The 27,651-nt window shown below is 49.8% G+C and overlaps 1 protein-coding gene across 2 annotated transcripts; it reads right to left on the reverse strand.

Moving 5' to 3' along the window:
• Positions 1-5,726: 5,726 nt before the first annotated feature.
• On the reverse strand, positions 5,727-27,450 carry ZSCAN20 (zinc finger and SCAN domain containing 20). 2 transcript variants are annotated; one of them, XM_045299156.1, is made up of 8 exons: positions 27,426-27,450; positions 20,346-20,876; positions 15,501-15,684; positions 14,959-15,035; positions 14,591-14,666; positions 10,132-10,821; positions 8,794-9,222; positions 5,727-8,077 (listed from the first exon to the last, which is right to left on the reverse strand). In XM_045299156.1, exons 2-8 carry the CDS (start codon positions 20,763-20,765, stop codon positions 6,813-6,815), a joined length of 3,141 nt encoding a protein of 1,046 aa, XP_045155091.1. In that variant the 5' UTR covers positions 20,766-20,876; positions 27,426-27,450; the 3' UTR covers positions 5,727-6,812. The 2 variants fall into 2 exon arrangements, with proteins under 2 accessions (XP_045155091.1, XP_004705044.1); XM_004704987.2 differs by lacking the exon at positions 27,426-27,450 and adding an exon at positions 22,123-23,246.
• Positions 27,451-27,651: the final 201 nt, after the last annotated feature.

The following is a 27,651-nucleotide window of genomic DNA, read 5'->3' on the forward strand; positions in this document are numbered from 1 at the left end:
CAGGATGCACCAGACGGAGGCTTCTCGAGCTCCTGGCCTCGCTTCCCATCCTGACCCTCCAGCCTTGCCCACTTCCTCCGTCTATTGCTGGCAATCTTCAGGAGTGGGCTTGGGTTGGGACCCTCAGGTATGATCCTGAACGAGTTCTTTCCTTATCAGGTGCTGTGCAGGCAGGCAGCCTCTCCTACACGGGCCCTGTGGGCGAAGTTTGCAGCGCGGGGTCTTCGAAGGAGGTCCTCACCACCTCCTCCAAGGGCCCACCCTCAAACGGCTTCCTGCTGGTCTCCACTGCTGCTAAAGATGCAGACAGTACTCTCTGGTCTATGGGTTTCCCAAATAACTAAAGCCAGGCTGTGTTCCCCGCAAAAGGCGGAGCAAGGCTCCTTTTCCCTCCATGTGTCCACCTGGCACCAAAAGTCTCCTGAGCTCCAGCGACCTCGAGAGATTTTAGTGGCAGCAACTTTGTCAGCACCTGCCTGCAGCCCCTCTCCCCTTTGGGCTCGGAGGAATCTAATGCTGCTGGCCCAGGAGCAGCCCCAGAACAGACCGGTTGCTCAATTTACCTCCTTTAGCCTGCACTCTGTGAGTGGCACCATGACGGCAGATTTTCCACTCCTACAGATGTGAAAATAAATGTATTTATTCTATAATGACAGGCAAGACCAGAATCATCATTGCACCTAAAGAAAGCCCCTAACAGCTCCTTGATCCGAAGATCATTAGCTGTGTGAATCTCTTATTTGTAGTGAGTTTAGACAAAATTATTTAATAGGACTCTTCCCTTTCCTATTCTGATGCTCTCGACTTAATCAAGTGGCTCTTAGAACAAAGCAGCTCTCAGCCTTGGGAGAAATGAGAGAACTGATCCACTGAGAACAAGAGCTCTTCCTCTAAGCATCCTGGGGTTCCTAGGGTGCAGGCTGCCTCTGGGCCACTCTGTGCGGTCCTGGCAGAGATATAACAGAGAGCCACGAGGAGGAGCAGTCATCGATGCTACTGCACCAGCAGGGGAGAAAGACCAGAGAGATACAGGAGGAACATGCCTTTATCCACCTAAAGTGTGTGCTTGGCGGTAATCCCAGGTTTGCCTGACATCAGAGTGAGGGGAGAATGCTGCTAGACATGCTAATGATAATTTAAGGGGACTTCAAAAAGCTCAAGGAAAAAGTCCATTACCTTTCTATTGCATTTTCCCGTGAACTTTCTGAAACCATCTGGTAGCGGGTGTGAAGAGATAAAGTTCCAGGAGCGGTGGGGATGGACCACATTGGGAAACACCCAGTCTTGAAGGTGCTGTGTGAATGCCACCTCCCTTGCACAGCCTTGCACGGCCTTCCACTGCAATAGTACTAATCTAGGGAAGCAGGTGTGGCAGGGGCTTAAGACTGGCATTTGCTGTTACTATAAGGGGTCAAGGGAAGCCTGAAGGGAATATGGTATCAGGAGGTCTTCAAAATTGAGGCAAGGGAATGTTTCACACGATTAATTCTGAGGTCAGTTACTCACTCCATTAAAAAAAAAAAAAACTTCCCAGGCAGCTGCGCAAGGCCAGTTCAATGGGCAAGTTCCCTTAGATGGGAGGGTGTTTATAGAGGTGAGTCGGAATGAGGGAGCCTGACTGGAATGTGTGAAGGGAGTTGTTGGGGAGTCACTGAGGTTCCTGCAAGTGCATGTACTCAACGACTGGCTGAAGAGGGACTCTGGTTGAAGGTGGACGAAGGAATGTGGGGTGCCCTGGGACATCCAAGTGGGGCTGGCCAACAGGCAGCTGGACATCTAGGCCTGAAACTCAAAGGAGAGTAGGGTAGGAGGGAGATTTGAAAGTCATCAGCATCTGCACAATGGTGAAACACGCAAATGGCTAGGACCATCCCAAATAAATGAAGAAAAGGGCCTAGGCTAGAACACTGGGGCTCAAAGACCCAGGGCAGCAGTTATGTTGTGAATCTGCCGGACACACCACACCGCTCCTGACGTCATTGCCTCATTGCTTCAGACGGCACACCTGACATGGAAAGTTGTTACTCCCTCTCCCTAAAATGACTACTCTCTTCTGCACCATAAAGGCAGAAAGCTGTCTCCCAGTGGGGGGCCCAGACCAGGATGAGGAGGGGATGGGTTCCAAGGGATTGTGGTTGCTCCCATTGTCCGCATGGGGGCACCCAGTTGCTGTCACTGATTAAGGCAGGGAGTTCTGAGAGGATAAGGCTGAGATAGCCTTGACCATGAGTTCAGCTACTGGGGCCAAGGTCTAGGGGGGGGAAAAACATCATTATACTGCTTGAGTCCCACTTCTCCCATCCAACCTCTGGACCTGCTGCCTCTTAAGGGAGTCTGGAGGGTGGAGCCTCCAGGTGTCTTTGCCAGTCCCCATAAAGTTGGCCCCAGCTCACATGTCCATGTGTCCGATTCCGTACGTCAGAATAGAACTGCACTCCATAGGTTCAGACCTTTACTCAGAGGCACCTTTGAGTGGACTCATCTCGAACCTTTGCACACTTAGGGGCTTCCAGGCACCTCCTTGTCACTTCAAAGAAGTCAATGCCATTGTTGGGGGAGAGGATACAGAAATCATGTAGGGTAGGTGTAGTCATCTCTGTACATAACAGTATTCACCGCTTCAGTTTTCCATAACCAGGCTCTGCTTTGGGGCCACGCAAGCTCAGAACCCTTGTCTGTTCTTCACACCATGGGTCTACTTCCCAAGCACTGACTCGGGTTAACCTCAGAATGTGTAAAATCAGAGGTCAATTTATTCAAGCAGCAATGCCCCAGCTGGAGGATGTCAGCCCCAACCCCCAACCCCACCCAGAAAACACCCAAGTGTGATTCTTCCAAAGGAAGAGCCAGTGTGAACACCTGAGCCTACAGTTCTCTCCCCTGCACCATGCTGCCCTCACTTGCATGGCTGAGTCTCTAAGAGCTATGGGACAGGAACGATAAGAGCATCAGCTCACTGAAAACATGAGCCCTGAGTGCACTTCCACATGAGAGAGAGGGAGCAACACTCCAGGAGGAAGGGCACCATCAGCATTTCCGGAGAACTTGACTCTGGTAGTGAAGAATCCAGCACACGCCCCCGCCGGTCACATTGAAAATGTCAGCAATGGAGGCGGTGTCCAAAACGTAACAGGGCTATGAGGGAGGTAGGGATTGGTCTCCGTGCTCTTAAGGGATTCCTCCTCTACATCCTGGGGCTTTAGCCTAGGCCCTATTGTTGATTACATCATCTTTGAGAGTAATTTTAGCTGCCAGGCATACTCAGGTAACCCTGGTCCTACCATCCCTGCTATCCATCAGGTCCAGCCTTCCAAACATCTTAGGCCTGTCAAACTCATAATGTTCCAGACTAAATTGATCGTGTGCCCTCCTGCCACAGCCGCACCTCCTCTGTGTGGTCCCAACCCTCAAAGACAGCATATGCTCTCCCAGTGTTTCCCAAGAGGAGCCACAAGGGACCTATACTTTATCCTGGATGATGGAACAAGTGTTTAATTGCCAGGGATGCAGAGTATTTTTTTAAAGGGGGACAGTAGACCAAATGTTCAGCAACCTAGAGTCTAGTTACCCAAGCCATTCTAGCTTTCCTCTGATGTCAGTTCAGTCTCTGAGGCCCTTTAAATGCACCTTTCTCCCGCAAGTAATCACAGCTCTAGAAGGGACCCTCACTGTTCAACTGGAATCGTCTCCCAACAGGCCGTCCTAATTGCATCCTATCCAAGTTCATGAAGCTTCTGGAGGGAGATTTTGACAGTGCACACTGCCCTGAGCCATGTGTCCACCTGCCACTTGTAGTGGACGAGGCCCTTCCTGATCTTCCCCCAACATTCTTGTGATCTGAGCTCCCATCACGCCTCACTCCCCATTTTACACCTTGATACTTCACCCCCTTCCCCCGCCCCCCCAATCCATGCGACTTCATTCCACTGTGCCTAGAACTGCCCCTCACACGTGCACTTTATTGTTGCAGTTCCTGACATCTGCTAGTGTTTATCCAGGGGTGACTCCATGACTTCACCGTCTCAGGTAACGAACCAGGAAAGGTAAACTGGAAATAACTGACAACATATAACAGCGTTGGTGCACATTCAGATAGTGATCCCAAGGGAGCTGGTTCTTGGGAAAGAACATTCTAAAGCAAATGAAGGGGGTTGGGAGCGGTCTTGGCCTACTGGAGTGGCAAATCTCGCCACTGCCCTCACACCTGATTCATATGAAGTTCTATTCCTTGAAGTGAAATCATACGTTTTATCTCATATGTACTGCTCAAGTCCCTGAAGATCACTAGCATCCCAATGTCACAGGTGGATGTGAGAGAGAAAGTTTCCCGTGAATTCCTATGGAAACACAAGTCCTTAGCCATCATTTTAAAAAATTAAATGAAGAAAGCTGATGGTGCCCGGCTATCAAAAGATAGCATCTGGGATCTTAAAGGCTTGAAGATAAACAAGCAGCCATCTAGCTCAGAAGCAACAAAGCCCACATGGAAGAAGCACACCAGCTTCTGTGATCATGAGGTGTTGATGGGATCAGGTATCAGGCATCAGAGAACAAAAAATCATATCACTGTGAATGAGGGGGAGTACAGAATGGGTACTGTAGATAACTGGACATCCCCTTACAGAAGGGTCACAGGGAGATGAGCCAATCAGGGTGCAGTGTAGCAACAATGAAACATACAATTTTTCTCTAGTTCTTTAATGCTTCCTCCCCACCATCATGATCCCAATTTTACCTTACAAATCCAGCTGGACCAGAGGATGTACACTGGTACAGATAGGAACTGGAAACACAGGGCATCCAGGACAGATGAACCCCTCAGGACCAGTGGTGACAGTGGCAATACCGGGAGGGTGGAGGGAAGGAGGGGTAGAAAGGGGGAACTGATCACAAGGATCTACATATAAACCCCTCCCTGGGGTCAGACAACAGACAAGTGGGTGAAAGGTGACATCAGACAGGGTAAGACATGACAAAATAAAAATTTATAAATTATCAAGGGTTCGTGAGGGGTGTGGGGGGAGGGAGGGGAAAATGAGCTGATACCAAGGGCTCAAGTAAAAAATGTTTTGAGAAAGATGATGGCAACAAACATACAAATGTGCTTGACACAATGGATGAATGTATGGATTGTGATAAGAGTTGTAGGAGCCCCCAACAAAAAAAATGTTTTAAGCTTTTTTGTTGTTGTTGTTGACCAAACTGCTGCAAATTAGAAAACTATACTATTGCTAGTCTTCCCTCTTTGGCTGGTGTGGGACCAACACTTAAAAAGCTCTGCAGAGACTTGGGGCAAGATGACTTGGGATAAAACTGTGTCCAAAATTTGAGAGGGTACAACAGCTCAAATCCTTTCGCTCTCCCTTCCACTTCAGTTTTGGCACAAAGGTCAGGAACACAGCTTCCACCATCCCACGAAAGGGTCAGGAGAGAAAATTACAGGTCAGAGTGAGCACTGGCAAGGAGGTTCAGGTTCCTGTAAGATTTTGCGGACAACCAAGGACAACCAAGCCAAGAGTAACAAGTACGGCTGCAACCCTTCCTCCAAGAGAGAAAAGAGTAACAACAACCTTAGCTAAGTAGCGTCTCGGTGGGAAAAACACATCACTATGGCTACACACGCTCCCCACACCCAGCACTTCAAATGCCCCACCCATATTATTGCAAAGATAGAAATTCACATGAGTTTGATATTACTCAGCGTCGCTTTAAAACATTTTGCCAAGTCCAGTTGTCCTAAGTCCTTTAATCTTTAGAGTCTCAGTTCTACATTTGTTAAAAGGAGACTACATAAAGGAATTCTAACAGGAAATGTAGTTTATAAAGTGCTTTGAGATCCTGGCACCTGAGCTACCTGTCTTTCTGTGAAAGGGATTAATTCAGTGTAGCAGTAAAGGCTCTGGAGACAGACAGCTATGGTTGAATCCTGCCTCTGACACTCTCAGATGGGAATGGAAAGCTATTTAACTTCTTGGTGCCTCAGTTTTCTCCTCTGGGAAGGAGTATAGGTACCCACCTGCTGGGTTTTGTTGTGAGAATTCAATGGGGTGGTCTATGTCATGCTCAACACAGAGCCTGACAAACAGCATATGCTTATGTTCTGGCTCTTTTGGCTAGCGTATAAGCATACAGTGATGCCACTGTTATCTGTACCCTTTACTCAACTATGCCCATTTCACCAGTCTCAAAGTTCTCCCATGAGCATAAGCCCCAAATGGAAGTGGCCCTGTACAAGAACCACTACTGACGGATTGGGTGTGTGTACACTCAGCGTGTAAAGGCACACCAATGGCCAGGAGCTCTGCTCAAGCCCAGAGGTACCTCTGGAGGTTCTCAGTTACCAGTTTGGCTCAAACACTGATAAAACTTTCAAAATCCAACCCCTGGCAACCCCACGTGTTACAGAGTAGAGTTTTGCTCGGCTGTAATCATTATGGAATCAGATCGCCAGGTCTTTATTCCCCAGTGCCACAGGGTGGGTCCAAACCACAAATCTTTTAAGTTAATAGTTAAGTTAAAGTCATTTGAGCCACCCAGGGACACAAAAGCAAATGTAAGGACTACCTGAGGTTTGTGTGTGTGTGTGTTTCATAGGAGAAAAGCAAATTACATTTAAGGAAAATGCCTTCAAAGATAGATCCTTAGTATCTCTAATTCATGTCCAACTTACTTGTGTTATTCCAAAGTAACTTTCCTGGATATACACCAACCCCCCAAATTGGGAATGTTTCTTTCTAGCCTCTATCTTAAGATCTCGGGAGTTGTTTAAGTATCCATTTCTCTCTCCTTTGTTAGGGGAGGGGGGGTGATCCCTATGATGCTTTCCCTCCCACATGGGTCCTTCGATGGGCACTGAAGTGAGAGCTGTTGTTGAACTCTTTGCCACACTCGGTGCACTTGTAGGGTTTCTCCCCTGTGTGGATTCTCTGATGAATGATAAGACTGGAGCTCTGGTTAAAGCATTTCCCACACTCGCTACACTTATAAGGCTTCTCTCCCGTGTGAATCCTCTGGTGAGTAATGAGATTAGAACGGTCGCGGAAGAACTTCCCACACTCGAGGCATTTGTAGGGCTTCTCTCCTGTGTGAACCCTCTGGTGTGTGATCAATTTGGAGCGCTCACTGAAGCCTTTCCCACAGTCTCCACACTTGTATGGCTTTTCCCCAGTGTGAGTTCGCTGGTGGCTGGCCAGGGTAGTTCTCTTGCTGAAGCTTCTCCCACATTCAGCACAGTCATACGGTTTCTCCCCCGAATGCATTCTTTGGTGACTAAGGAGGGCAGAGCTCTTCGAGAAGCTTCTTCCACAATCAGAGCACTGATACAGCTTTTCCCCCGAGTTGGTGCTGTACAGCCCAGGGGAATTTAACGTCTTATTGATGCTGCCTCCACTTGGAGACTGTTCGGGAGATGTCTCGATAGAGTCCCTCCAGTGAGCACTAAAGGATGAGCTCTGGACAAAGCTTTCCCCAGGCTCACGACAGTGGTCAAGATTTCCTCCAAAGTGGATTCTCTGATGTTTCAGCAGGTTGGAGCTCTGATTGAAGCTTTTCCAACATTCCCTGCATTTGTAGGGCTTTTCTCCAGTGTGGATTCGCTGGTGGGTGATGAGATTGGAGTGGTCACTAAAGCTTTTCCCACATTCAGGACATTTGTAGGGCTTTTCTCCAGTGTGGATTCGCTGGTGGGTGTTGAGGTTGGAGCGGTCACTAAAGCTTTTCCCACATTCCAGGCATGGGTAGGGTTTCTCACCGGTGTGGATCCGCTGGTGGGCAAGGAAGTGGGAACTCCGGCTGAAGCTCTTCACACATGTGTCACACTTGTAGGGTTTCTCTGTCAAGTAGAGACCTTGATGGTCGATAAGTTTTTCTAAGTCCTCTTCGGAAGAAGATTTCTCCCACTGTTCCTGTAGGGGATTTCCCCATTGTCTTTCACCTTCATTTTCATTGTCACTCTCTTCTTCCCAATCATACGTTTGGCAGGCATCCTCGGTAGTACATTTTGACAATCCTCCAGGCAAATCTTCAAAAATGTCCTGCTCTAAAATCTGGTCTTCATCCTCATGCCTCAATTCAAAACCTGAAAGAATGAACAGAAATGTTTTTTGTGTCCCTTTTCCTTGGTATTTATTTGATATATCTGCATTTTATATCTTGAAGAATCTGAGTGCCTCAAACAGTTAAGCATTCCATCTCTAGCCAAAAGGTTGGCCTTTTAAATTTACCCAAAGGCTCCTTAGAAGACAGGCCTTGCAATCTGCTCCTAAAAGGTCCCAGCCCTGAATATCCTAAAGCACAGTTCTACCCTGCATGAATGAGGTGTCCTCGGTCAGAATGGACGTGACAGCAATGAACAGTCACAACCTAATAGCTTATGGAATTACTGTGCACTTGTATGCTGTCTTATGAAATGGCTAGCACTAAACTGACAGTGTTTTGGTACACGCATGCATAGATGACCCACAAAGCCTGAGACACAAGGGCTGTAGGCTGGGACATGGTGACCCCACCAGGGAGCCATGCGGCCTGTGCAAGCAGTCCGTTTCCCTGACTAATTCCCGAATCTCATTATTCAATAATAAAGACCTTCCTCTAACCAACAGTATTCAGTATATTCTGTGTCACGTGAGATAAAGCAAATCTGTAAGTACTCATCTACACCTCAATGAAATCCAGACTGACTGCTCTCTCACTTTAGACCAGAGACTGGATAATCAGAGCAAAGCACAAACTGATTTCTTATTCAGTCCCTTTCTCTCTCTCGCTTTTACTGCATGACAGTTACTGCAGGCTTACCAGTGTCTAGGGTTTTAGGACATGGGGCTGGGGGGTTGATGGCATCCTCATCTCCCATCTCGTCCCAGGCCTCTTGGTCATCAGCCTTGGTACTGTTTGGCCCAGACCGGAGGAAGCATGCAGCCTCCCTCAGGGTCCCTATAGCTCTAACTGAAGTCCGAGCCCTCATCAACGAATCCAGCTCCTCATAGAAGGGGCACGTCCCTGGCGGGCGGCTGCTCTTGGCCTTCCGGTAGCTTCGAAGGAGGTTTTTGAATCTGTAGCGACACTGCTCCAGCGTCCTCAGGAAGCCCAGTGCGCACAGCCGCTCTGCAATAGCCCGGTACACCTGGCTGTTCTGGTGACAGGTGCGAAGCTTTTCAGAGAATGGAGACTCGCTGAGAATTGCCAGGAAAGCCTTGGTCTCCTCGTAGCCCCAGTGCACACCTGCTGTCAGGAGTGAAAAGTTCAAAGCTGTGAGACTTAAATGGGATTTGCCTAGGTCATCAGGACTGGGGTCATCTGCCCTACCAAATGTCCAGAACACAGGCAATTCAGAAACCGTGCACAGAGACGCTGAGAGTCAGAACCCACTCCACAGCACCTAACAATACCTAACAATAGCATTGTTGTTGTATTATGTAAAAGAGGTATGTGTATAAAGACAAGAAGGGGGCGTGGGACATATGGAAATCGTTCTATGAAAACCTTCAGTCTTGTCCTTATACAAACACCACCTCACATGTACATGAAACTGCTCTGGGATCCTGAATAAATTACATACCTAAATTTACTCTCTGTGAAATCATAGGTTGATGTGGTAGTTCTTCTTTTTCTAATATGTACTAAGAAAAATACACGAGTAGAAAATTAAAGGGCCACTCATAGAACAATAAAGCGACCCTACTGGAGCAGTGGCTAAACGTGCAGTTTTTAACCAAAAGGTCAACAGTTCAAATCCACCTGGCACTCCAAGGGAGAACAATGTGCTCGTTTGCTTCTGCAGAGTGGACAGCCTTGGAAACCCCATGGGACCGGTCTGCTCTGTCCTACCTACAGAGGTGCTCGGAGTTGAAATCAACTCAATGGTGACGGGGCTTTGCATGAGACCGATAGGATCAGCTCCACAACAGTCAGTGATATACTCTGGGAAATGCTAGATCACTGGGAGTCATGGGTACGGGCAGAGTTATCCTAGCTGAAAAGAGAATTCGAGAAGGACCTAAAGTGCTGGACACGTTCCTCTAGTGACAGCAATCCAGGCTTGCAGTCTACGTCCTGACCCCAGAGAGGAAATGTTAGGCTGGCAGGGGAGTTGGGCTCTGGATCTGAATAACCCCCATGTTCGCATGTTCTTACCAATACGACTCTGGAAGAGAGCCGGGCCCCCCGGGATCCTGGGCCCCGGCACGGATTCATCACTGGCCAGGTCATCACCATTACAGTCTTCTGCTGTTTCCTCAGGCTCCCAGCCCCCTTCCTCCTGCTCATCTACCTCCACGTCACTATCCCCCAGCCTAGGGAGTGCCACAGCCCCTCCTGGGCGCTCTGTGGCTCTAATGGCCGACCGGGCCCTCACCAGGGCCTCCAGCTCCTCGTAGAAGGGGCAGGTCCCGGGCGGGCGGCTGCTTTTGGCTTTCCGGTAGTTCCGTAGGAGATTTTTGACCCTGTAGCGACACTGCTCCAGGGTCCGCAGGAAGCCCCGTGCCCTTAGTCTCTCTGCAATGGCTCGATACACCTGTCGGTTCTGGTGACAAGTCCGGAGCTTTTCAGAGAAAGGAGACTCACTCAAGATTGCCAGGAAAGTCTTGGTCTCCTCATAGCCCCAGTGCACACCTGACACCTTCATGTCCTCCACGGCACACTGGTACTGCTCATCCCAGGGCCTTGCGGCCCTCCAGGCCAGGGCCTGAGCTGGTCGCGCTTGCTCATGACCCACGCTGTAATCGCCTGCCGTGCTCCTCTTCCCAGAGGTTATCAGGCTTGTCCCCCAAAATGCTGGTGCTTGCTCCCGCCGGCAGATGCTATTTGGTTTTGAACTGAGAACACCTGTAAGAAAAAAGGAAGAAACATGATTGCGGAAAGTCGTTGGGTGAGCGGTGCTTGTCCCTGAGGCTTGCTCCTCTCCCTACAAAAGGCAGAGGAGAAATGCCCATGTCATTCCTTCAAATGGCTGTGAGACAGTGAGAGCCACTCTGTTTAGCATTCTCTCGACTCAAGCTCTCGTGGTTCCGTGCGTTACGCTGAGCTGCTAACCAACCGGGAGCTCAAGCCCGCCAGCTCCTCTGTGGGCAAAAAGAGAAAGCTGTTTGCCCCTGTCACGTTCTGCAGTGCTAGAAACCATGGGGAGCAGTTCTACTAGATCCTACAGGGCTGCCATGAGTCTGAACTAACTCCATGGCGGCTGCTTTAAGACGCATGGCTCTGTCGGGTCTAGGGAACGCCAGAGACAAGAACAAGAGCCGTGCTATGCAGCCAACACGGGGTGACAGGGACAAAGCGTGCCTGACTAGAAGGGGACAGGGTGGATTCTAGCATTCACTACTTCAATACATTCATCATGGTCCAGGGTCAGGGCCCCAGGCTGCTGTCTCGGAGGAGTCATCCCTCAAGGGCTGGCTCTAGGGAATCAAGTCTAGGAGACAGATAGGCTAAACCACAAAGATGTGCCCAAAGTCCCTATGACCAGCACAGTCGCCTTTCCTATGGGCACCTCTACATGGGAAGCCAAGTAAGGAGCTCTTTCTCGGAGGTGTCTAGGATCAACATGAGGGAAGGCACGTGAGTGAGAGAAAATAAGGGACCAAGGCAGATCCCACTCATGATCACGGTCAGGTACTTGAAGCTTGCCGGCCACTTACTGGACAACAGAACCCCTTTTCTCACACTGCCGCTGGAGAAATGGGGCTCGGAGGGAGAAACGTGGGGAAATGCTGAACGGGATGATCCTGGCTCCCCTTTGAGCTCTCAACGCTTTCCATCCACTTTCCTCCAATTAGTTACTGCGGGGAGCTTTGGAGACTGCAGGCCTTTAAACATAGCCAACTGGTTTTAAAAGTAAGGAAACTCATTTTCTCATTCCAGATGGGGTACATGCTGTAAACCACGGGTTCCCAAACTTATTCGGCCGACCAGCCCCTTTTCATAAAAACAAACAAAGAAACCGTACTTAGCACCCCTCTGGCAATGGAAAACTGCTGTCCTAAACATGAGTCCACTGAGGTAAGCTTCACAACAACAAAAATGCAAAGGGGCACAGGGAAAAAGTTACTGTATACAAACATCCCTGGGGCAAGGTCCAGGAAATATGGAAGGGGCCAGACAAAAGCCAGGGATACATGCGGTAGCCAACTGAAAAGGAGGGGAAAAAAGAAAAAAGGGGGGGAAAAAAGACATGGTTAGTGGGGAAACAGGGCACTAACCCACTAAAGGGGAGGGTACTGTTTATATCTCCACAGGGAAAGAGGGCCCAGACTTTAACCCGGTGCTCCAAGGTGTGAATGCAACATACTGACATGAAGCTGGGAACCAATAGAGAGGTCTGAGGGACCAGCCCCAATCCCAACTACGTGGACAGCCGCCCCAGAAGACAGCACTGAAGCTACAGCTCCAGGAGAGGGACATGTCTGATCAGAGCACACAGGAGCAAATGAAGGGGGAGGAAGAGAGAGTGGAGCACATCCTGGCCCACCAAGCCTTGAGGATGATATTCCTGTTCAGAGCAGCCAATGCACAGAGAGACCATAGGGCCCGCCCCACTACGAGATATGACACCCCTCACTGACCCACAGCCCTATGGGGGACAACACTGGAGACATACTGTGGGAATTGCACCCAATCTGATCCTACCACACCAAGGCAAAACACTAAGGGCGTGCAACGAACAGCAAGGGAACAGAACAACAGAGTCCCCAGGGAAAACCAAAAATACTTTGGAGCCAGGCATGGCACCCCATCAGATTCCACTGGAAAATACTCCTAAAGGTCAACAAACAGACCTTGAACTATTCACAGGCTTCTTTTGTCATTGGTTTTTTTGTTTCCTTTTGTTGCTTTGTTTTGCTCTGTCTTGTTTTATGTGCATATTCTTATCGCTGAAGGTCTATCTAGATAAGATAGGTGGGATAAACAATCTGGAGGAGAAAACAATGGGAGTGACAGTTTGAGGAGAGGTGGGAGGAAGTGGGTGTTAACAAACACAGGGACAAAGGAACAAGTGATCCAAAATCGATGGCAAGGAAGGTGTAAGAGGCCTGGTAGAGCTGGATCAAGGGCAATGTAACCGAGAGGAATTACTGAAACCCAAATGAAGGCTGAACATGATACTGGGACAGAGGAAAGTAAAAGTTAATAAAGGAAGGAACTAGGAGACAAAGGGCATTTATAGACTATAAACACACAGGTATGTAAATATATTTATATATGACAACTGGGAAATAGATCTATGTGCACATATTTATAGGTTTAGTATTAAGGTAGCACTTGGACATTGGGCCTCGACTCAAGTACTCCCTCAATGCAAGAACACTTTGTTCTATTAAACTGGCATTCCATGATACTCACCTTCCCGACATGATCACGGAAGACAAGGCGGGTACACAAGCAAAGGTGGTGAAGAAAGCTGATGGTGCCCAGCTATCAAAAGACATAGCATCTGGGGTCTTAAAGGCTTGAAGATAAACAAATGCCCATCTAGCAGAGAAGCAACAAAGCCCACATGGAAGAACACCAGCCTGTGTGATCATGAGGTGTCAATGGGATCAAAGAACAAAAAAATCAAAGAACAAAAAATCTTATCATTGTGAATGAGGGGGAGCGTGGAGCCGAGACCCAAAGCCCAACTGTAGGCAAATGGACATCCCCTTACAGAAGGGGAGGAGAGATGAGCCAGTCAGGGTGCAGTATAGCAACAATGAAGCATACAACTTTCCTGTGGGTCTTTAATGCTTCCTCCCCCTACCCCCACTATCATGATCCCAATTCTACCTTACAAATCCGGTTGGACCAGAGGATGTACACTGGTACAGATAGGAACTGGAAACAGGGAATCCAGGACAGATAAACTCCTCAGGACCAATAATGAGAGTAGATACCAGGAGGGGAAGGAGAAGGTGGGGTAGAAAGGGGGAACCAATCAGAGTGATCTACATATAACCCACTCCCTGGGGGGTGGACAACAGAAAAGTGGGTGAAGGGAGATGTCGGACAGTGTAAGACATGACAAAATAATAATAATTTATAAATTATCAAAGGTTCATGGGGGTGGGGGGGAGGGGAGGAGGAATGAGGAGCTGATACCAAGGGCTCAAGTAGAAAGAAAATGATTTGAGAATGATGAGGGCAACAAATATACAAATGTGCTCGACACATCGATGGATGGATGGATTGTGATGAGTTGTATGAGCCCCCAATGAAATGATTTTAAAAAGAAAAAACAAAAAACTTTTGTCCTGTGGCCCATAATCCCGGATAAAGTGCAGGTATCTGTTTTGGTAAGCCCCCTGGATCATTCCAGAGCCCCCGCCAACGGGCGCTTTCACCTGTCTTGGGAAGCACTGCTCTCCCTACAACAGAAGTAGCTCAGAGCCAGGTTCTTTGTCTCTGCTCCGCCGGCCTCAGGATCAGCTTCACGGGAAAGCTGTCTTGCTTCATGGCCAAAAGAGAGATGCCAATGGCAAGCGAGGCCATGAGCTTCTTCCCAGGAGACGGGCCCACACAGGGAACGGCTCCTCCAGTCACTGAATTCCGCCTTGAGGAAGTGAGGAGACCCTCTCTGGGCATGGAGTGGCTTTCTTCTCCAGGGGACATATTTCCTTACCCAAGGACACGCTGGTCCCACAGTCTCCTCTTGGGGGCTCCTTGAGGGACTCCTCTTCCCTCGGACCCAGCGCTTTCTGTGAGATGCACAAGAGAACACAGATGACAAGTGTAGCGACTCAAAGGCCACTGGCCTTTTAACAGCCTGCCTCATCATCCCCGCCCCCACCCCCAGCTCCTGGAGAGAGAGCCCAACACAAGGTTCCACAGTGAGGCTGGTGAGGCCGCAGCATAAGGCCAAGGAGCAGGAGCTGGGCATGGGGAGGGGCAGCCTCCCAGCCTGCGCCCTTTGCTGAGGGGAGGCCGTGGGAGGGAGGAGAGCACAGGAGCTTAGTGCTGGCAGCCAAGGAAGAGCAAGCAGCAGCTTACCTGGGATTCAGGGGCCACCTCCCAATCGCTAATGTGTCCCATCTTCAGGAGAGCAGAGGCTCTGGGAGTGAGAACAGCTGAGGAGGAAAAAAATCTCTGAAACTCAAACTCCGGATTCCAAAGAGCCCCGCCAGGTGCAGCTTTCTGGAAGTCATGCGTGGAACTACCTGAGGCTACTACCCCTGTAGCCAGGGCAGAGTTCTCCTTGGATTTCTCTGGCACAGTGTCCACCTCCTAAGCTGCCTCAGCGATGTCATGTGAGAGGCCAGTCTTGAACCCCCACAATCCCCACCCTGCAGGGCAGCAGCCTGTACCTGAGCCATAACTACAAGGACAGCGGGGCCCCTGGCAGCTTCCTCCTCTTCTCCAGGGCTGACTTACTTACCTAGCTTCTCCGTCCATCTATCAGAAAGGGATCTACACCCTACACCTTGCTTTGAAATGTGTACAGGCTTCCTCCCCGGGCACCCTTCTCTAGCACCCAGCCCTCTCTGCAACGGAGAGGGCCCTCTTCCTGGCGTTGCTCTGGTTCTGGTACTCACTGCTCTCTTGCAAGGACTGTGGCACCACCTTGGCGTTGAGATACTTGGGAAGGTCAGAGTCTGGATTCTTCGTCCACTGCTTTTGAGCCTGTCCCTCAGGCCAGTGGTCCGCCGGCTGCAGCTGGAAGCTCTGTGTTTCCTGCATTGCCTTTAAGGACCTGGTCTCTGCATATGATTCCAGTTCCTACGGACAGCCAAAATTCCCAGACATCAGTTCCGCGAGACCCACTTTGGTAGGGTAGGGGTGCTATCATGAGGGTAATCATGGTGCAAAAGCTAACAGGCAGTTTTAAGACCCAAAGATGATGTAAACGATGGCCATAGAGCCATCCTGCTGCCTTCACCAAACAAAGCAGCATTGGTTATGCAGTGATTTAGTGGTTGGCCACTAACCAACCAAGAGGTCAGCAGTTAGAATCCACCAGCAGCTCTCCAGAAGGAAGATGAGGCAGTCTGCTTTTATCAACCCTAAATATCCCTGCTGAAAGGTAAAGACAAATTTCATGTAAATATGATTAAAAAGAAGACAAAGAATCAAACCCGGAACTTTAAAATCATGTATGTGTTTTTTAAAAGGTGCACTGAATCCTAAAATCAGAAGGGTAAATAAATATAGCACTTTAACTCAGAACAGGAGAACATGAAAAATGGAATGGCCTAGTTGGAATTATTCGCATTAAATTTATAAAAATCAATTAGTTGATTAATTTTAACAGTTTCAATGACATACAATTCACTTATCATACATTTCAATCGTTCCCTCGTGTTCATAAGAGTTGTGCGACCATCACCACCATCAATTCCAGGACACGGTTTCGTCCTCGTCCTCGTTAGCTCCCTGTCACCTGCCAACTTCCCTGCCATGTCCCTTTGGAACCTATTAATCCAGCTGTTGTATCTAGAGGTTTACCTATCCTGGGTTTCCTATACAGAAAAACTTACAAAATCAACACAAAACACAAACAAAGACCCCCAACAACAATGACAGGATGAAACAGCAAAAAATCTCAATAAAAAAGCAAAGCAAAAAATATTTAAAATTGGAAGAATTCGACACTGGATCGAGAGGGCGATCAAATGATAAGGTGTCACATTTTGACCTAACGACAACTGTAGTAATCCATCGGCAACGGGGCTTTCAATGTCATCCACAGCCTTCTGACAACCAAGTGTTCAGAATCCAAGCTCTAATAGCATCCCTCCTATGGGTTTGGATTTTATTATGTACAATTCATGGATCACATACGCTGGTGTCCTTCTTCCAAGTAGATTTAGCTGAACCCTCACTTATATGACTGCTTGCTTTAAAGCAAAACTGTAAGACCCCAGGAGCTACTCTCTGTGACAGCTGGGTCCCATCTGACTTCTTCACCACACTTGCTACAGTACCCATATCCTCAGTGATCACTTTGCCTCAAGGAAGCCCATGGCCTTGGCTGATAGCAAGGTTATTACCAAAAACCACAACCAAAATTCACTGCCCTTGAGTTGATTCTGACTCATAGCAACCCTATAGGGCAGGGCAGAACTGCCCCTGTGGGTTTCTGAGACGATAACTCTTTAGGAGAACAGAGAGCCTTGTCTTTATCCCATGGAGCAGCTAAATGGTTTCGAACTGCTGATCATGCAATGAGCAGCCCAACACCTAACCACTATGGCACCAGGGCTCCTGCAAGAAGTACAGTCAGAATGTCTTAAAGGTAAGAATGGCAAGGACATGTCAGGAGAGACCAGTCTCTGGACGTCATGCTTGCTGAAGTAGAGGGGCAGCGAAAAGAGAAAGCTAGATGGATTGGCACAGTGGCTCAAACCTCAGAACAATTGTGAGGACGGCGCAGGGCCAGGTAATGTTCCCTTCTGTAGAACAGAGGGTCCCTAAGTTGGCACTGACTCGACAGCAGCAGAGGAGACTTAGGAGGAAGAGGGACGAACCCAGAATCCATCACAAATGCCTGTGCAGCTGACAGGGAGAGAGCTTCTGCTGGAGGATGACCACAGGTTAAACACGCTGGGAGCCCTTGAAGGAAAATGGCATACTGCCCCTTTAGTCTGGTACCTCCTGACCTTTTCTAGGTGGTCCTTCTGGGGGACACAATGAAGCTACTCCACTCCATTAGTATGACCTTTACTTAGAAAAAATGGAAGCTGTGTGTCGCACATATAAAATAATGAGCTACATATAACATATATGCCCCTCTACCCGAGCTCCTTGGCTACCTACCCTTTCGTTTAGACCTCTGTGAGTACTTGGGAACATGCAGAAAAACTGAAAATGAGGATCAGAGGAGAAACATATAAAGACTCCATTACCTTATTTTTCTCATTTTTAGAAGCAGTTCAACCTTGAGTCTGCTCACCAGGCATGATTTGAGAACCTTTGGTCTAGTCCAACCCCATCCTTTTTCAGATGAAGGAAGAATCATTTAAGACCTTGATTTAAGGCAATTCTCATCTCTGAGTCTCTAATTCTTCACCTGCCTTCCGTTTGGTCCTTCACTGCCACTTAGGACAAAGAGCCCTTTATTAAAGAAATGATGGGGGAGGTAGAACGGCCTAATGAAAAATGGTACACCTCGCTCAGACTTAGTTCTACAAGTAGATAGGCAGGGACTTTTGTGAGGCCCCTCGTGTTACGCGTTCTGTATCCTCCATCAATTTGTAAAGGAATCCGAAAAGAAAAGCTGCGGACTTTCTTCCTCCAAACTCAAATCTGTATCAAGGTCTTTGACCCAGAGAGAAACCCTACCATTTACAAAGGATGCTTCTTGAGCCTGACCATTTCCCCCAGTGGGATGCAGCTCAGAATTTTTACTAGCTGACCAAAGGAGGGCAGCAGGAGTATGTCGAGATATGGGCTCCGGGTAGCTGGAAGCCAAGCACAGGCCTTGTTCTGCACACACCAGCCTCAAAGAGGATTCGAGGTGTGTCACACCAGAATCATATAATGGGTCTTCAAAGGTCTCTGGTAAACCGTGACTGTCCAATCCATCCATGGCACTTTGGTTTTCCTGATCTCGGCTTACCGTTGGATCAGCTACTGACCTCTCAGCGTCCATTCACCCAGTTAAAAAACGGTCATTAAAACAAACGCAATTGCTGTCAGGTTGATCCCAATTCTTGGCGACCCTATGTGTTAGAATAGAACCGTACGTACCCACCAGGGTTTTCGGGCCGTGGCCTTTCTAAAACAGGTCACCAAGACTTTCTTCTGAGGTGCTTCTGAAGGGAAGCTTCCGATGGCCAACTTTGTGATGAGTACCCCAGCACTTAGCCCTAGACACTACCCAGAGACTCCTTGGTGAGAGGAACCAAAACTAAACCGACTACCATGGAGTCGATCGGATGCACGGTGACCCTGTAAGTCAGAGCCGAAGGCTCCATACGGTTTCTGAGGTTGCAAATCTCGACAGAAGCAAATGGCTTCATCTTTCTCCCTCAGAGCAGCTGACGTGTTCAAACTGCCGACCTTTCGACTTAGCAGCTCAGTGCTTAACCCAATGAACCACCAGGGCCCCTGTCTGACACAGTGAGTGCTCGTCCAATAAACATCCTATCTCCATTGCGCTGACCAACTCAGAGGTGTTTTTAAATCTATGGTTTGCAGATGAGGCATCTGTTGTGTAGAGGACAGAATGATGGGCCTTCGAAGCTAAGCATGGAGGGGGGCGGAGGCCTCTGGCTCACTGTCTGAGTGAGGGGAGGCTTTGGTCTCATCTGCAAAATGGGGGCAATGACATGGTTTCTGTCTATCTACATTAACTGCTGTCAGAATCCAAAGCGATCTCATTTGTGAAAACACTGTTACATGGACAACACACTAGATGCTGTTTTAGAGTCCTGGTTACAAGTGCTGCCTGAGAGTCAGGCTGTGTGGGTTCAAATTTTCTCACATGTGATGATCCGGGGCAAATTACTTAGCTTCTCTCGGCCTCAGTTTTCTGCATCAGAAATAATTAGGGTACCAGTATCTAGCTCATTAAACTGTCGAGGAGATTAAATGAGTTACTACATGCCAAGGACTTAAAAGAACCTTGCTTGCTGGAAGCTAGAGGACTTGGAAGCCCTTACTGATAAAGGTCAAAGACTTAGTATGGATTACAACTTAATGGAAAGGAAAATCCTCCAAACTGAACAATAGTAATAATAATCAGAGAAAAGATGGGAAAAGTCTAGGATTTCATTATACTTGGATCCAAAATCAAAGTCCATAGAAGCTGCAGTCAAGAAATCAAAGGATGGCGCTTTGCACTGGCTAGATCTGCTGTACAAGTGGTAGAGGGCAGAGGACTAAGGTGCACCTGGACCAAGCCATGGCATTTTCAATCGCCTCATATGCACACGAGACCGAGACAGTGAGTAAAGAAGAGCACAGAATTGACGCACTTGAATCGGGGTGTTGGAGAAGAACCGTGGATCTACCACGGACTACCAGAAAAACAAACACCTGTGTGTGGGAATAAGCACAACCAGAATGCTCCTTAGAAGGGAGGATGATGAGCCTTCGTCCCGCCTTCTGTGCACATCTTCTCCGAGGGAAAGACATCATGCTTGGTAGAGTAGAGGGTCAGCCACAAAGAGCGATCAAATAGAGGCATGGCTGTGAGGATGGATGGCACGGGACCACACAATAGCTTGTCTACTGCACACAGGGTCACTTGAGTCAGGACAGACTTGATGGGAGGTCACAGCTCTGAGCAGTGATTGCTACATTGTAAGTGCTCAGTACAGGTAAGACCATTTCTTCCATTATTCCATCCTGATACTGGCAATTAGTACCCTACTCACACTAGCCTAGCTCGGCTGCCCGGCCCGACCTGCTCCTTGGGGAACAGACTGTGGCCTCACCTGCTGCTGTGCGGCGTGGGCCTCTCGATGCCAATCCTCCACCAAGGCCACCGCCTCCTCACCGCTCTCGGGGTGGCGGGCCTGCACCCAGCTCTGGGCCTCCCTGGGCAAGATCTTCAGGAACTGCTCCAGCACCAGCAGCTCCAGGATCTGCTCCTTGAGATGGATCTCGGGCCTCAGCCAGCGGCAGCAGAGCTCCCAGAGCTGGCTGAAGGCCTCGTGGGGCCCAGCTGCATCCCTGTACTGGAACTGCCTGAAGCGCTGGCGGGAGGCCTCTGAGACAGGGACCGGCTGCTGGGGTTCCTCCTCCTGGGATTTGGGCTCTGATCCCCAGGAGTCTTCCTCCAGTTTCACGATCAGGAGTCCCTCAGGCTCTGGCAAGGGAGAGTCCTGGGCCTGGAATTCCAGGGCCACAGCCATGGTGCAGTCTGGGCGCCTCACTTCTGCTGGACTGTCCTCTTCTGACTTCTTCCTGCATGTAGCGTGTACCTGCCCAGGCGGGTCCTGAGAGAGGCGTCTGTCCCCAAGGATCTAAAGGCAGAAAGACAAAGACCACCGTGAGGAAGCGAGGCCAGGAGTCTCGTCTCCACTCTCCCGTACCTCCCACCTCCATGCGTGGAGTCCGAGGGGTGCCAAGTAAAACCACAACCTGCCACCAAAGCTAGCGGCCTGGACACCCCAAGACACACCGCACACAATTAAACCATCTTGGGACAAGCCCGCAAGCCTTAGCTGAGCATTCAAAGCCTCCAGGACCGGGCCCGGGGTCACCTTCCTCCCTTGGGCACACATCCGAAGTCGAACTTTCTCTCAGCTGAGCTTCAAATGTCATCCTCTCCAGAGGGCCTTTCTTCCTGCCTGTTCACACGTCCTCTGAGAGTGCTCTCCATGCAGATCTCTTTCTCTCGCAGTTCATGCCCGGGCCATCCTCTACTTGGCTGTCCCGCCATCTCTATTCTGACGACTCCCAGAACGCCAGCCAGGGCCTGGTTCCATGCCTCCAGAGTCCCCACACCCAACCAGCGACAGGGCACTTCCACCTGACAGTCCCGCGGACACGTGAAATCCAATGGTTCAAAAGCTGACGTCATCAGTTTCTCCTACGAACTTGTGCCTTTTCTAAACAATTACCTCCTCAGGCCAGGGAAGCATCACGTGATCAACCTGCAAACTCACTTCTCTGCTCTATTCCAGCCCCTGGTTCCTTCTTCACACAACATTCAAACCAGCTCACAAGGTGGCCACGTCATTTCCCTGCAAAACACTTTCAGTGGCCTCTCATTTCCCTCAGTATGGGCAGACAATCTTTCCCAGGCTCCAGTCCCCGCTCTCTACCTTGCTCCCACTAGTCAGGGTGCACAGCCCCCTGAACCCACCCACAGGCTATGATCTCCCCCAGAAAATGACCCCCACTTCTTCCCTTAGCCAGGCCTGAGCCTAATTTGGACATTTCCCAAGAGGTCTTCCCTGTTTCCTAAAATAAGATTCAGTCTTCAGTCATAAGCTTCCACCTCAAACCTCAAACTCGTTGCCACTGAGTCTGTTCCAACCCATAGCAGCCCTAAAGGAGAAGTGCCCATGTGGGTTCCCAAGACTGTAACTCTGTCCTAGAGTAGAAAGTCTCCGCTTTCTCCCAGGGAACAGCTGGTGGTTTCAAACTGCTGACCTTGAGGTTAGCAGCCAAATATGTAACTCACGGCACCCCCTGGGCTCCTTATAAACTTCCATAGCCCCTGTTTCCTCTACCGTAATCATGATCAGATCTTATCGCACTCACCTTCTCCACTAGACCACGGACTTCCTGAAGAACCCAGCATGGAGCTTCGCACACTTGGGAATCACTCAACAGGGAACTTGTGATTGATTGCCATGAACCGAAGATTACAACAAACCCATTTCCGCAAACAACAGATTTAAAATGGAATGACCCTCCTGTGCACACCTGAAGGAACACCTTTCTCCTCTTTATTTCCACCTTAGTTCTGCCTGACACTTGCTACGATTATAACCTCACGGAGGGCAAAGAATATAGCTTACTCCTCCACTTTGGGTGGCGTAGCGAATAATGCATTGAACTGCTAACCCTCAAGTTAGCAGTTCGAAACCACCAGTTGCTCTGCGGGCGAAAAATGAGGCTTTCTACTCTCATGCAGAGTTAGTCTCAGAAACACACTGGGGCAGTTCTACTTCTACCTTGTCTTGTCGGGTCCCTCTAAGTCGGCATTGGCTGGATGGCAGTGGGTTTGGCTGGCGGGTTGGGTTGGCCCCTGCTAGAAGCAGAGGGCACTAGTCACAGGAGGCTCTCAGTACATATTTGCTGAGTGAAGGACTGGGCTTGAGGATCCTGAACACCCTGTGCTGGGTTATCTTACACTGGTCCTCTGTGTGTCGTTCCCAACAAGTCGAGATGATTTAGGGCCAAAGGGAGCTACCCACTGCCTGACACAGCTGACTGTGAATAGAGGAAGGGTGGCGTTTGCATCTGGGGCCATCTGACGCGAGGCTGCCAGAAAACAAGCAAGAGTGCTGAGAACTAAAAGCCTTGTCCTATAGCTCTCCATATATGCAGGGGCTCCAAAAAGTTGGTGGAAAATGAAACTGAGCGATGATGGCCTTTTTCTGAAGCCCCTCAGACCATGGGAAAGTCTTCCTGCCATCCTTCGGCTGTCACTGCAAAAGCCACTCCCCCATGAAGTTTCTCGACACGCTCTCGTCATGCGCGGCCCAGCTCCTGCTTCCCCACAGTTTTCTCTCCACCCTGTGTCCCTGCAGCAGGCAGTTCCCGCCTCTAATACCGGTACGACCCCATGCGAGCGCAGGGGTGTAGTGGTTACACATGGGGTAGCGATGCCCAAGGTCAGCAGTTCAAATCCCGTCTCTCCGAGGGACTTGGTCTCGTGAACTCAGGGGCAATTCTATCCTGCCTGATAGTCAGTAGAAGTTGGCATTGACCCCAAGGCAGTGAGTTCAAGTTTTTTGGTTTAGTTTTGTTTGTGTGGTTACGAATCCCAGCATCTGAAAACCGCACTAGATGTATTTCGAAGTCCCAGACTCTAGTTTACTCATTTTTGTATGCACATTGCCCAACTCAGTGTCTGATAAATAACAGGGCCATTTAAAGTCTTGATGGCTTTTGTCAAAATGGTAAATGTCGTGCAACAAAAGCCTCCTGGGCTACGCAAGGCCAGTCATTAATAGGAAGCTAAAGAATTCATTTCTCACGGGACCTCCTTCTTTAGCAGCGGTGCGACTCATGTGGTAATCCAAGCATCTGTGTGTCACGCTCTCACATGAAGACTCATTCACCAGTGTGTCATTGTAGAGCGCCCACTCCACGCTGTGCCTGACTGAGGGAGGACCAGCTAGAGACCCAATGGTGACAGGACAGAGTCCTAACTTCATGGAAGGTACAGTAGTGAGAGAGCATTCATCTACAAAGAAGTAGGTGCTCCTACACAGAGAGGGTGTTACAGCTAACAGCCAATTGCTGTCTCACCAGGCCCAAGGTCTTCGATAAAGTTCTGCTGGGAAGATTTGAAATCCTAAGGCTAGTTTCCAGTAGAAATCAGAAAGCCTCAGGGGCCACCCCTCTCACCAGTTTTCCCCACTCTTTTCTTAGACAGATACAAACCACATCCTATTGTAGGAAGAGGGGCAGCAGCTCACAGAGAACAGACCAAAAGGACAAGAGCAATCCTCAGTCCTAAAACAACCAGGACTACCAGGCTGCCACAGGATCAGCACCTCCCCCAAGTACTGCTTAACTGAGTGCCCAGGAAGTGCCCAGCCTGGTGTCTGGGGCTCTACGCTCCTCCTCTCACTGAGTCCTGGGAACAAGCAAGCATCATTCGTGCTGTGTTGCATTGCACTGGCCTAAAACTCACACATACCCAACTCCAGACCAAGACCAGAAAGCGCCCACTTAACCTTTGTTCCCTCGGGCCTCTCTTTCCAGGGCAGGAGCCAGATCTTTCACACAACGTGGCTCCGAAACACAAGCCAACTCTTCAATGCTCAACCAAGAGAACCCAACCATCCTGGTGGGCTCCCTGAAAGCCAGTGAGCTCATTTCTGACAGCGCTCCTCGCCAAAGCATTTGTAAGCTTACTGAATGTGGTTTGCTTTTTTCCCTGCCTCCGGTGCTGATTGTAGAAGACAATCATCCTGTAACGTACGACTACACCAAACTCAAACTGCATTTTGGGAGACTGAATTTTCTATGACTAAAAAGCACTTGTTTAAGGTTACACAAGTAGCAAGTGGCAGAGCTGGGATCTAAAGCCAGGTGTATTTTCTGCATCCCTGGTGTCTGGCCACACAATCGAGCCTCCTCCAGGTCTGCCTGTCACCCAAAGCCCCGAGAAGATGGCAAGGGAGAGTGGAGAGACGATTAAGGCGGGAGAGAGCAGATGTGGGTTCCAGGTCCTCTCCTGCCAATGATCAGCCACGTGACTCTGGGCAGGTCATGTGACCAACTAAGGGCTACAAATATAAAAGGTCCAGGGACCAGGCAGGCAATAGAAATGACTGCAGCGGCCTGGGAAGGGGCACAGCTACCTACAGCTTCCGAACGGAAACGTGAGCCCAGTGTTTCCAGGCCTTCCAAGTTTTCCAGAAGCTGCAACTGTGGAATTCTAAAGGTTGAAAACCAACTCAAAATTGTTGGGAACCCCATAAGGGCTGAATAAAGGATGCTGGTGAGCTTCATTCAGACAAGCTGCCTCTTTGTCCACGGTGAGCAGTGATCTCAATTCATATCCAGGAAGAGGCCAGGTGGTCCAGGTTCTCCCAAACCATGAGGGATACGTTATGACTTCTGTCAAAAAGTCAGGATCCCATCACAAGCAGGGGGAGGCTGACTAGCACCCTGGCTCCTGGGGTAGTGATGGATAGATGTCGGCAAGACCAGCTCACCTCAGGAACAGTGGGGTTGGAAGAGAAGATCCACCCAGGGCCCATGCCAAAGAAAATGAAATTGGGGGCTCCCAGAGGCTGTCGGGTCCATTTGTCTGCTGATCCAGGCTAAGTTCAAGCAGCTGGAACTTAAGTTAAAAAGGTTTTACTTAAAGGCCAATTTGAATGAACCCAAGTGGCTTCCTCAATTATACTGCTGAGGACGCCCAGTCCCTTCAAACTGATGTGATCAATTAGGCATCACTGATAGAGACACAGGGGAAGTAGCAGCACCCTTGGCTTTGAATTTGCCACCCTTGGCTTAATCTCCCCAAAGCAATTAACCAGCCTCAGGCTGCAGACTGAAGCTCAGGTCCCTGGGAATGCACTGCAAGTAGCACTCCTCAAATCTGACACAGTAAAGCTCACCCTGGACAGTCCTTGTGCCCACATTCACCCAACATTTTCTGATGCCTGCTTGGAGCTGGGCACTGGGGAAATTGAAGTGGCTCCAATGCCCTGGAGATGTTCAAGTGAAAGAAATGGGTCACAGAAAATCATAAGCCAACATGGCAAATACGGCGAGAGAGGGATCCAGGGCGAGAAGGGGGCCTTGTTCTACCTAAGGAAATTAAACAAAGAAACACGAGTTGGTGCTTAAGGGCAGAGTGGTTCTCTTGGTAGAGAATGAGAGAAGAGAGTATTCTAATCAGAGAGAATCAAATCATCTACCCAGGAAATAGAGAGAACCTTCGTAGTCCTAGAAAAGGGTATACAAGAGGTAATAGTTGAAGATGAGGATGCCAGGGGGGTTAGAAACGTGTTTGAAGGGTTGTGGGTGTCAAGCTAAGATTTGGAACTCAGTTCTGTTGGGATGGGAGCTAATGAAGCACCCCTGAGAAGCAGAAGAAGGCACAGTCCGATTTGCCGGTTAACTAGGTCATACCAGCTGCAATGTGTGTGCAGGTTAGGGGGATGGGAAGAGTAAAAGCGCCACTAATGAAAAGCAGATCTAAAATATATGAAGGAAAGCGAAAGCAGACCCCCCTGGATGTAGAGGGGAACGGTGAGGCTTTCTCCCCACCCCACCCCTCCATTGCCCTTTGCATCCTCATCTCCACCTACTACCTCTTGTATACCCTGCTCTAGGACTGGGAGCGGGAAGATAACTGGGTTCCCTTCGAATACTATCTTCTCTCATTCTCTACCAAGATGTAATCTCAGAATCCCATAGGGGTAGTCCTACCCTGTCCTTAAGCACCGACTCCAGTGTGACTTTAATTTCCTTAGGCTCACTCTGAGTTGGGATCGACTCAATGGCGGTGAATTCGGTTTGTGTTTGGGAAATAAAGGCGGCCCTGCGGTTTAGTGCCCTTAATAGTGCCCTTAAGCTCTTGACGGCTAACCTTGACTACTAACCAAAGGCTCGGAGTCTGAACTTCCCTGAGGGGCCTCCTAGTTAAGGCCTGGGGATCACAAGCCTGGAAATCCTACTGGACCCTGTCCTACTTTGCACAAGAGAATCTAGGGAAGCTCACTGGCTTGGTTTTTGATGCAGAGGTGGGGGGCTGCCGAGGAAGCGGGGAGGGCAGATGAGTGAAGTGGATGATGAGGCCATGCCCTTCCACCAGGAACAAGGAAGGAAAGGGGCACCGCGGCGGCGGCGACGACGACGGGGCACAATGGGCATTCCCACCGCTGGGATCCAGAGGTAACACCATGACAGAGTGTGAGCGGCTCCCAGATTAGGCAGTGGGGCTCTAGGTGGGTAGGCAGCAGTGGAAACATTCTCTTTCAGGCCAGGCTTCAAGCCTGGGGCCCTCTGATGTTCACTTTTTCCCAGGGCCCTCTCTCCCTCCCTCTGGGTCCCCAGACCCTGCTCTCATTCTCCCACCTCCAAAATCCCCCACCACCCCACCCCACCCCCCGTCCCCTCGCCGGTGGACCCTCCTCATTCCCAGGACCCTCGATCTCCCTCCTCATCCTTGACCCCTCTGTGACCCTGCCCATCTGCGGACGCTTCATCCTCGGACCGGCCCCCCCACCACACACACGCGCGCGCGCGCACGAAGGCTCCTTTCTTCCCTCTCTACTCCCCTCCCCTGACCCCTGTGCCACCACCTTCTCCAAAGTCTCCCAGCCCAGACCCCGAGTCCCAGCTGCCCCCGCCCCGCCACCCGCACTCACCCACCGAGACACCCACTTCACAACAGGGCGGAAGTGCTCCAGGGCTCGCGCGGGGAATGCTGGGACGCGGAGTCCGACGGGCGCCACCCCGGGAAGGGAGCGTCCGAGACTACGAGTCCCAGAAGGCAGCGCGCGGGTGCCGGTACCCGGGCCCCCTCCCTGCGTGGCCTTTCCGATGCCATCAGCCAATAGACAAGGCATTTTCTCACGGGCCCCCAGACACTGG

Source organism: Echinops telfairi, unplaced genomic scaffold (assembly GCF_000313985.2).
Source record: "Echinops telfairi isolate 266 unplaced genomic scaffold, ASM31398v2 ScPeMD7_7457;HRSCAF=8495, whole genome shotgun sequence".
In the NCBI taxonomy this organism is placed as follows: domain Eukaryota; kingdom Metazoa; phylum Chordata; class Mammalia; order Afrosoricida; family Tenrecidae; genus Echinops; species Echinops telfairi.